The 12,005-nt window shown below is 37.6% G+C and overlaps 1 protein-coding gene across 2 annotated transcripts in view; it reads right to left on the reverse strand.

The window, feature by feature from the left end:
- Positions 1-1,837: 1,837 nt before the first annotated feature.
- Positions 1,838-12,005, reverse strand: part of LOC126251125 (ribosomal protein S6 kinase beta-1) — a 207,081-nt gene continuing 196,913 nt past the window's right edge. Inside the window, exon 13 of one of the 2 annotated variants that reach the window (XM_049951614.1) lies at positions 1,838-2,808. In XM_049951614.1, coding sequence (XP_049807571.1) covers positions 2,793-2,808 — 16 coding nt within the window. In that variant the 3' untranslated portion in view covers positions 1,838-2,792. The remainder of the gene's footprint in view (positions 2,809-12,005) is intronic. The other variant, XM_049951615.1, reaches the window with a different exon arrangement.

Here is a 12,005-nt window from a genome sequence, read left to right on the forward strand (position 1 = left end):
AGAGAATCAAGAATCGAATATAATACACAAACAAGGAAAAATCACCACTCTCAGAATAGAAGGGGCATTGAACAGCATACAGGCATAAAAAAGGAAAGATTATTATCAGTTAAGCAATACTCTGTCCTTGGTATTTGTCTGCCCTCTTATTCAGCTGTTTTTCTACCAGTTGGGTTGTGATCCATCCTCATTCACATCTTACAATATTAAGTTTAGATGACAAACACCCAAAGTAATCTTCTTCCATTATATTAAGAACCTTTTAATTTATTGCATTTATGAGTAGAATATTTGGAAGATATTTTAACAGCTAATTTAAATCAAAGGTTCTTACGTAATCAAGTCAAACAAAATAATTTTCAGTACAAGCAAAGGACAGAACCCTCTTACGGAATGGGAAAAATGAGAATTACAATACAGTGAACACACACTTTAAAGTTGGACTGAGGAATAAGAGGAGGTTGATCTCTTTAAACTCCACTTCTCAAGTTTACTGCTTTGTCCAGTGCACTTCATTTCAGTAAGTCACAACATGAGTTCCACTTTTTAATGGATTTATCTTGACTCATGTACAAAATATCAATATTTACCACAACAAAATGGAAGATATCTTTAAAAAAAAAATGAATGAAAATGAAACCTTCGAGCAGTAATCAACTTCATGAGCACACAGCAAATTATGTTTCAAAATCAAAATGTGCCCAGAACAACACACAGATTTTCATAGCTGATTATATCTTGCTGCTTTTAAGGTGTAATAGTGTCCTGCCTGGTTGTGCTCAAGTGTCTACATCCTTTACTGAATGTTATTTTACCAAATCCTCTTTTCCATAAGCTTAATGTTTGGTTGACATTAAAGGAAAATGATGTAAATATTTGTAACTAAGGAAAATTGCTACAGTATTTGCATTCATGACTTCTAAAAGAAAGCCTCTGCACTATATAATGGACCAAATGCATGTACACAGACCAGGAGGAATAGAACACATGGGAGTGACTGGTGAAAGAATAATTTACAAATAAGGTTGTACCAAATAAAACTTAGATTTTACAGTCATTGGGAAACTGCACAATCCACATAAATAACTGTAGGAGTACCTCAAGAGGCAATTTCCTCTGACTGTGCTACAGCACACAAAGAAAAATACACAGAGCATTTTAAATGCAAATAGTGTAAAGAGTTTAATAACACAAGTTATATAGTGTAAAGAGGGAAATAACACAAGTTAAATGCCAAAATATTTAAGGATGTGAGTGTATGTCATCTTTGTATTTCTGTGGCAAGTTTGAGTTCAGTGAAATCAAGTGCAGTTAATTATAGCTATTATGTAGACAAATGCTGTATACGCCACAGAAGTTCTAAGAAACCTAACTTGTCAGATTTCCATGGAAGACGGAACATAAGAAACAAACTATCAAAGACGCTTCTTCACATTTCTTTAACAAGTTACATACTTCAAATAGCTTTAAAAAACTTAAATTGGCAGTTCTAAAAGTGACTGCTCTCTGTGACATAATGCTGTTGTATCTATGGGTTCACAACATATGGAAGATTGTGATGAAACTCCATCAGTTATCAGTTGCATTATAACATAAAAATGAGCAAAAGGAAAAAATTCCTGAATTCTAAATGCTATTACACTGAAGAGAAAAAAAGGTGTGAACATTCCTAATATTTTTGCAGTTATAAATTAGATTTCTCTCTGTCCCTCAATACCATGTATACAAAATGATTGCCTTTTGGTGAACACAACTTTATTGCTTCAAGAGGTATTACCAGTTCGTAAAAAAATTATTTACAGTAATTCAGCAACAGGATTTAACTTTTCACTTTGTTCTCTTTATATGGCATTTTCATGTTTTAACATTATTGTCATAAATATAAACACTAAAAATAAAAACAAATTATATATATATATAGAATTCACTTCAAAATTCCAATAAAATTATAAAGGATGATTCTGTAAATAAATGAGGTAAACAAAATTCAAAACATACATCTACAGATCAGTTACACAATTACATTCCCTATGTCAACAGAATATCCTTGGACAGGATGCACAATTTTATAATTTCACTTACGTATTAGAAACAGTAACCTTTTAGAAATGCAGATATTATGCAATGCTGGAAATGTACAAATGTAAAAATGAATGGTGCTGGCTCATATCCAATTGTGCTATTCAGCGCAAGTCACATAACTGCAGCTTTTCAGGAAAAAATGTGGTAAATTTTTCCTTTGATACTGGAACTGCATATAGAGGTTACCAAAAGATATACATCCCTGAGCTTAGCTTGAGTAGGCTGTGGCACTGGTATACATGCTCTGACAATGTATGTCGACATATACATTCCTGAACATTACTGACAGAGCTGGGGAAGAGTTGCAGAATCTCACATGTTAACCACATCCTACTGCCCCTCAGAATGGTTACATTTACAGATAAGATAAAGTTTTTTTTATTTACAAAAATCTTCTGTGCAAGCATTGTAAAAAATAATGTACGAGACAGCGTCCATTCTCTGTGACAATAATTTACATAGCCATCGTGACACAATTTTCCATGCTTCTATTAACTAAAGAGGGTCTTAATTCCAAGCATATCATTACATGGCTGAAATTCTGAATTCAAACATTCAGAGAGAGCAGAAGGAGCACCAGAGAAGATAGTGCAACTATGCGATTGTTACCAACCTCTGTGTAGACAGGTAGTTCATGCTCCAATGATCGAAAGTGGCTGACCAGAATGATAAGCACTGAATGAACACAACTCAGGATCAAATGAAGTGCATCAAAACAGCCTAGGCCTGCAAAAACAAATAAATGTGTAAGTGGAAAATAATATTAAAAACTAAAGCAAATGAAACAAAAATGCAGAATATCCATGACAAATATCTAAATACCACTGGTCAATAGCATTTTTTGTTACAAAGAATGTGAATGGTTACAAAGAATGTGAATGGCGTTCTTAGGTACTGAATTTTAAAATTAAATTTGTTTTTGCTTATTGGGCTCAGTTTTCATGTACAGTACCCTCTATCTACAACAAAAACTTAAAAATGCTGCATATTGGTTACTTTGGAATTACTTAATTTGCTTTTATTTATTTTTTGCAGATGTAAATGTTAGCAGACAAGCAAAATACATACAAGCAATTCCATACATGATCTCAGTTACAACATTCACTGCCAGGATACAATGGAGACCGATGGGTCATCCTCACATTTTATCACGTCATGTTGCTCTGCTGCGTCACTCTCAATAGTGGAAAAGCTCTGACCTTGTGAAGTGCATTCCTGTATGTTCGTGTAGGTTTCTGTTTTGAGTGATTTTAGAAGAAATGCCTCATACCTGTGTGAATAACCCAAATTCTATTTGTTATATCTGTTGTGACTCTGGAATCACAAAAACAAAAACTTAATCCTCTTAAAAAAAAAAGTTATGAACTTTATTTTGGGTGCAAGGTTGGCAAACAAGACAAAAATGGGTCCCCTACAAATGCTGTTTGACATGTGTTGCACTCTTAACAGGCTACTTAACAGGATAATGACTGATGTCCTTTGGTGTCCCCATGATTTGGAAGAAATCAATGGGTCACTTAACAGACTTATTTTTGTATGACAGAAATAGCTGGAATCGCCTTTAAAATAAGGAAAACTGTGCAGTGTCCTAATTTACTACCTGCTTTAAGACCTACATATCACCGTGAAGAATTGCCGGAACCAGTGCCTCCTGACAATGTGACAGTGAATGAAGAGGAATATTGAAATGAAGACAGAGGAGGAGATACACTGACAACATTTAATGCCCCCTGTGAATCAAATGAGCCATTTTTTTGCTCTCTCAAGGGGGCCTCAATGATCTTATTCACGATTTAAATTTGTCAAAGAAACAGGCAAACCTTCTAGCTTCGTGATTAAAAGAAAGGAATCTTCTTCTTCCTGGTATGAAATTGAATGGTTATTGTGCCTGCCATCCTCCTCTTTCTTAACATTTCTCCAAAGGAGGTGACATGGTTTTTTGTAATGACATTGTATACATTATGGAGACTTTTGTCCATGATTTCCATGTAAGTGAGTGGCAATTGTTCATAGATTCTAGCAAACTTTGTCTGAAAGCAGTACTTCTCCACAAAGGGAGGAATTTCCTTCTCTTCTGATAGCTCAAGCATTTAACACGAAGGAGACACATGAGAACTCTGAACTGCTATTCACACATATCCAATATGAGAAATATAAATAGTGTATATGTGTAGATTTCACAGTTATTGCAATTCTACTCTGTTTGCAGCTCGAGTATACAAATCACTGCTGCTTTATATGCAAGTGAGACAGCAGAGATGGAAAAAACCACCATTCTGGTAAAAAAGACCTGCTTGGAAAAAACTGCTACATGGAGAGAAGAATATGGTGAAGACTCCTCATGTTAACCCAAAAAATATTTATCTACCTCTACTGCAGGCTGTTCCAGCCGAGCTCCAGGGGGCCGGAGCACTCACTGTGGCAGCTCGGAGCCTGCGTGGAGGGGGAAAGCGAACTCACTGCCCCCGGCCGCATGCAGCCGCAACTGACGCAATAATCCGCGTTCAATGACAGCTATGACTAGCCGCGGGAGCACTGTACCTCTATTGGAGGATACCTTTCTATTCATTGAGAGGGATGGTCATCCCCAATGTCTTGTATGTCATAAAGTACTCAATTCTGCGAAGAGGTACAATATACAACGACATTATACACGTCTTCACGCAGTGCACAACGATCAGGTAGAAGGCGTTGCACGCGGATAACTGGTAGCCAGGCTTAAGAACGGCATAGCAGGAGACGTGTGTTCTGTAATGCGTTTATAATTTTCAGGTGAATGAGAGCGGAGAAAACACTACTGAATCTGCAATTCGAGCAAGCTACAGGGTCGCTCACATCGTTGCGACAAGTGGCAAGCCATTTTCGGTGGGACCACTCATAAAATCGTGCATGGTAGCAGTTGCAGAATGTTTGTTTCCAATGGAGGTGCAGGCAATTGAAGGGGTTTGCCTGTCGAAGCAAACAGTGTCTCGTCGAATCCTGGACATGGCAGCGGATTTAGAGACACAGCTCAGGAAAAAGGCGGAGAGCTTTGTTGCATTTTCACTAGCGCTTGACGAAAGCACCAACATATTGGACTGTGCTCAGCTTGCAGTCTTTGTGCGTGGTGTAGACATGGAGCTGCAAGTAACTGAAGAACTCTTGGATGTGGTACCACTCGATTACACCGCAACAGGACATGACATTTTTGAAGCTGTTTGTGAATCAGTGGACAATATGAATTTGCCGTGGGATAAGCTCCATTCTGTAGCGACAGACGCTGCACCACAAATTATTGGGCGTCACCAAGGTTTTGCTTCTCGTTTGAAAAATAAACTCAGGGACGAATTCAGGAAAGACATTTTGACTCTTCATTGTTTTATTCACCAAGAGGCACTGTGTGAATTTTGTGCGGCATCACGGTATGAATCATCGCCAATTCAAAGGATTCCTGAAAGATACGGAAGCGGAGTATGGGGATATACCTTACCACAGTACAGTTCGTTGGCTGAGTCTGGGAAAAGTTCTTGATGTTTTCTTTGCCATTCGTGAGGAAATATCCCTTTTTCTCGAAATGAAAGGGGAAGAAATGTGTTGTCTGAAAGATATAAAATGGATATCAGACCTGGCGTTCCTAGCTTATATAACTATGGATCTGAATAATTTAAATCTGTCACTGCAGGGCGCAAAGGGCAGATAATCGTTGACATGCACAACCAGATCAAAGCGTTCATGGAAAAGTTACATTTATTCGAGAGGCAGATGAGTAATGGGACATTTAACGTTCTTCAATCGTCTTGCTTCTTTAAAACTACCTGAAGGTACTACTTTCGGCGATTACCAATCAAAGATAAAGCAGCTCATCACGTCGGTTGAAACACGACTCCGAGACATCACTAGTTTGGAAATGGAACTTAAGGTGTTCAGCACTCCTTTTTCAGTTTCCCCCGATGACTTGTCACCGTCACTTTAGTTGGAGATAATTGATTTGCAAAATTCAACTTTGTTGAAAGAGAGGTACTACAACACGTTGGATTTGTCATGAAGGTATCGTTCATTACAGCAAAAAACATTTCCCAAGCTTCACAACAATGCCGCTCAGATAATGTGCATGTTTGGATCTACGTATTGTTGTGAGCAGCTTTTCTCAGTAATGAAAAGAGTAAAAAGTAAGGAACGATCGTTTCTTCAGGATGCAACAATGAAGGCCATCCTCCGCATTAACGCTGCGAACACTTTGACGCCTGATATTTCCGATCTTGTAATGAAAAGAAAATGTCAAGCTACAGAGGCCCAATAAAGTTAGTATGCAATTTATTGTAAAACAGTTGTTTCTTATTTATTTCCTGAACATCGTATTTCCTGGTGTAGCATGTCACCACGTCTTAGCAGCTAAGAGTATGAGGTTGTCGATCTTGTAAGACGCAGCTGGCACATCAAAACGCTTGCCTTGCCGCCTGCCTCAGCCAGCCGTGCCATGTGCCGGCCCACTTGAATGGCCACAGCGAGCGTCACGGCTCCCTGGAGCAGGGAGCACCCCGCGGCTCACAACGAAGCCGACGAGCTGGAACAGCCTGCTCTACTGCCTATTAAATTGTGTCCTACAAAAAACTTTGTGAAAGCCATGGATAAAACATCCCATGGGTTCATGTAGTTGAGAAATAAGTTCCCAAAGATCAGTGAAGCAAAAATTAAGGAGCGAATATTTGTAAGGATGCAAATAAGGGAATTAATGGGTGATGAAAATTTCCCCGACTTTTTCTGAGTCAACTTGAAAAAACAACATGGCTGTCTTTCATAAAGGTTTGTAAGAACTTTTCAGGCAACAATGAAGCAGGAAACTATCACAATATTGTACAAGAACTAATGAGATAATATCACTATATGGGCTGTAACATGACAATTAAGATACATTGCTTGAATGACCATTTGAACTACTTCTGGATAACCTCGGTGCTAGTGACAAACATGATGAATGGTTCCACTAGGACATTTCTCAAATGCAAGAACATTATCAAAGGAACATAAGTACTGCAAAATGTCCGACTAACTACTGTTGGTCCTTATGAAGAGATGATCCTGAGGCAAAATATCATAGGAAATCAGGAAAAAACATTACCAGGTATGTTTATTCACTTTTCTTTACTCTTATGTTGCTCATTTCTTTGAATAACTACTGACAAATATTTTTTGTTCTCCTTTTGCCAGAAACATATAATGCTGTAATACATCAGGTGACATAAGCAGTTACTGACACCAGTATTACATGGGAACTACGACCAACACAGAAATTCTGAAATTAAATCTGTATTCAGGAATGAAGTATCTTCCAGAAACAGCGTGTTTCTGCAGATGAAAAAACTTTCACAGTGGTAGAACGATGAACACTACCTGTGATGACTCGCTATCTGGTCTTCCTGAATTGAACAATTATTATCTGGAGTGGTAATGACAAGAATATACTTACTTCAAACTACGATTATAGCTTTTAATATGTTCTGACAAAGTAGAGCTTCAAAGTAATTTAAAGCTACCAAATCAGTTCCAGAAGCTGTGGCACCCATGCCCATATTTTGAGTTTACAATGTGACCAAGTTTGACTGCCATTCTTTCACCCAGTCTATTCATGTTTTCAAATGCTGAGTAAAATTTCATTTAAGTTCATGGCGATGCAAGCTAGTGCATCCTCTTCTCACTTTCCTTTGAGTAGAGTAACATAAAATTCCTCTATCAAAGTACACATATTTCTGAATGTTTCTCAGCAAATATTGCAACCTCACTATCTTCACCCTCTCTGAAATATTCTCAATTTTATCACTGTTGCATTCATATCTGAACAGAATTATTGAATTAGTAATATGTGATCAGACCAATGAACAGGCAGGAGGGGGGGGGGGGGATTTGGGGGAGGGTGGAAAGCTGGAAAGGGTTGCGTGGAAAGGTGGGGGAGGGAGGGTGGAAAGGTGGGGGAGGGAGGGTGGAAAGGTGGGGAGCCCGGTAACTTTGCAAAGTCATGTTTGGATTTATGTTTTGGAGAAGAATGACAGGCATGCAAGTTTTCGATGTTAAAACATGCAGTAATGTGCCAGGCAAATCTAGTGAATTCAAGAATTCAGCTGCATAAGATATCTTCATCTTAATGCATTATGTTAATGATATGTTATTGCTTCAACTGGTACTTAGTTTTGAATTCTGAAATTGATGGCATTGACTTCGTTGTTTTTGGCTGCTAATATAGCATTTGCACTGAGCCACCGATGAAAACTTTGTGGATCAATTTGCCTACTATGGCTGTGATTTTACAGAAGTTTATTAGTAATTTGATACTCTGGGTGGATTGCCCTTCTCAATATCCCACAACTGATTTATGAAATTTTCAGCAGATCCATCACACTGTAGTTGTACATGCATATCAATCTTTGCAGCTATTTTTTTTACATGTCACCATGAAACACGACTTGTGACATGCATTATCTTCATCAGTGGCTGTTGAATTCAGAATAAGTGGTTCAGTTTGTCATAAAGCATCTGATAATAAAAATGAGTGCACCACTGTAGAGTTGTTTATTTCCTCTCAAATCACCGAGTGTATGTGAAGTGCTCCTAACGCTTTTTTGTATACCATAATACATTCATCCCATATAATGACTTAACATGATTGGAGTACTTTATTATTCCATAATTTTTGTTGATATTGCAGGTACGTGTTCCAGCGATTTGCATATTCAACAGCAATTTCAGAGCTGAATGTGCTGTTTGATCAACATCAAAAAGAGGTGCTGCAACACGAGATGATGCAATTGCCAGTAAAGTATTTTTTGTGGTTGTATGGTTCCCAAAATAAGTGAAATGAGAAAACTTTTGTCTGTGCCTGTGGGTGCATCTAGAAAATACAATCCCATGCTTTGGCTTTTAACTTCATGCATAATTGTCTTACTATGCACTGTTTTGGAACCAGTTTAGGAAGATTTTTACCCAATTCATCAATATCAAAGTATATTTTGTGTTGCAAATTATGACTGAGAAAACTGCAGATATGTTTGGCTTAGCCCTTGCCAACCATACCATTGATTTGTTAGTGATTGCCAAACATATGTCCTCAATCAAAACCAATGCATTATTACACATGTTTAATGTACACTGAATGTCTGGATTTTATTTGTAGGATGTGAACGATATAGGATATCTTTAGTAATGTAGGCTCTGAATTTTTTTTCTGAAGATCTTTTAGCTTGGATGGGAAACACGATGTCAAAATGAATGAAAATAATGTGTGTATTTTCTATGGTTGGGCAGTATTCAATCAGTTAGTGAAATGCCTAATGTGCATAGTTCTCCAGAAGATTCAACCTGTGGCCAGGTTCACAATAATTAGAGCATACTTGATCATTTACTGTTCTCAGTTCTTGGAAGGATGTTGGTCAAAATACTTTGATTAACAATAATCTCAAGTAAGAGAATTCTGTACTAATTAGCTGAATAATGTGCAGAAGATCTGAACATTGGTGAATATGCATTGAAACTTGTTTGCTGATGTATTCAATGTGTTGTATGTTAGCACTTCACAGTAAAGTAGCATAAGCAAACATATCATACCCGCACAATGAAAAAATAAATAAATAAAATGAAATGCAGTAAACATTTTTGGCGGTGGTGACAATGCTGTTGCACTTTCATTTTCCGTTGCGAAGTGCACGTGCTATCCGTTTCCAAGGTGTGCTAATAAATGGACAACTGCAGGGTGTCACTGACGGACTGAAAAAAAAAAAAAAGTGCCATACTGCTTTGTTGCTACTGATGTAGCATTCCAGGTGATATACAAAATTTCGCTGAGAGATGCTGTTGCGTTTCTCACTCCATAAACTGACATACCACTTCTTTTGTTTGCAAATTTACTTGATCAATTTGCAATGCTCAACTGTGCCTTGTATGCTTTCGGGAGCACAGCCCAACAATTAGCTTCAACGCCACTGTTTTGTGCTTCCAAATTGATGGATTTGATGCCATCTTCAGATGATTGTCGATGATAGAGTGGATATCTGTCATTACAAATAATAGGCTTGGCAAATCAGTCTCTGTGTTATTATTTTGTCCATTCCCTATCAAACATGCATGGTGAATTATTGTTGAGTAAGCCACATGGACCTTGAATCATGTTTTTGGTGACAACGGCAAATAAGCCTGGATCAGTGTCGACGTCTGCCAAGATGACTGTCAGTTTGATGTGATATGACTTTTTCAATCAACCAAATCAAAATGTGTGCATGTGGCAATCCTCTCCTTTGCCATCCAATGGAATGCACCCACCAGTGGGCATCCCCAAAATTTGTTGCTTGACAATGAAAACCATTAAATATTTTAATTTTTGTTTGAGCACCATGTGCGGGAATACCATGATAATCCAATGACGGTTTAACAGTTAATAAGGTTCTTTTATTTTGTTCCATGTAGAATTGCACATGAATGTCATTCAAAAAAATTAGACAGTCATACGTATGAACATACTTCATTCCATCTTGAGTGTATTAACGCATGTGCTCTGGCTCTATAAAGGTAGATATGGTATAACCTTCCCCCCCTCCCCCTTTCCCCACTCAGTGATATTCACATTGCTATCACTAACAACTGTATCATATAAATTAATGTACTCTTTGGAACACAACTTTGTTTGATTTAATTGAATCTAGAGGAGTCATTTGGTTTTGATTCTCACATACTCATTGACAATGTACTAATGAACCAACTGTCGACATTTTAAAAAATGATTTGCAGCTTTTTCACTAACTATCAATCGATATGATTAGTAAGTCATGGCACCAACATTCTTACTCATTTCCTCATCTGTCTGTGGATTTTTCCAATTTGATACTGTAATGATATCCTCCTCCTCCTTGCCAAAATAAAAATGGATATTGCAATGATCAGTTTCTGAGACTTACTGAACATCTATATTTCTGCAACAGATAATTATATCATGCAAATTAAATTTTTCACCAATTATAGTGACTGACACTTCATCAATTGTTTGTCTATTGTACTTACAAAAGGGAGGATTTTCCAAAGAAGAATATTGCATATCTCTCTTCTATTTTAGACTCTGAAAATAAGAAACTGGTAGAACGGTTGATCAAATGGATGTTTTAGACATACAATAGAAGTGAGCTTCTGTTATCAGTGGTGCTATTATAAAGTAATAAAAAATAATGAAAAATTACAGAAGCTGGATAAAATTATGGAAAAACAAAAAATACAACATATTAACATTTCAGTGCAGGAAAACCTTTGGCATGCAAAACAGCTTCCACTCATCTCAGAATGGAAAAATATAGGTCCTGTACAGTTTTCAAGAGAATTTTACACCATCCTTCTAACATCATAGTGAAAAGTTCAGGCAACGGTGATGGAGGTGGCTAATGATCATGCATCCTTCTTTTGAAAGTCACATCCCTTTTTCAAAAGTAGACAATAAAGGTTAGATGATATTGAAATCTGGTGACTGTGGTGACCAGGAGAGATCTGAGACAGTTAGTCCTCACAAAACCACTCTTGGGCAATGTGGGGTGTGTGAACAGGGGACCTGTCATCTTTGAACACACTATCACAATCGTGGAGAAAATATTGTACCATGGGATGGAGCTCCAACAGAATGGTCCCATAACCCATGGAAGTAATGCAGCCTTGCAACGCAACCATGGGACACATGGAATACCATGTTATATCTGCTGAAATTATCAATGAGGCCGCGCCATTTTTCAATCTAGGCATATAAACTTAGCCAGAAGTTAAAAACTGTATGTAACTATGGAAGAGAATAATTTTGTTGAATTAGTCTTGTTGCAAAGTCCAGGTTTTATGGCTTTGACACAATGCTCTCCTGTTGCAGGCAGTTGGATCACTGCCTAAAGTGCGCGTCATATATCTTGGCGGCCGAGTTTAGGTTCGTT

Source organism: Schistocerca nitens, chromosome 1 (genome assembly GCF_023898315.1).
Source record: "Schistocerca nitens isolate TAMUIC-IGC-003100 chromosome 1, iqSchNite1.1, whole genome shotgun sequence".
Classification (NCBI taxonomy): Eukaryota; Metazoa; Arthropoda; class Insecta; order Orthoptera; family Acrididae; genus Schistocerca; species Schistocerca nitens.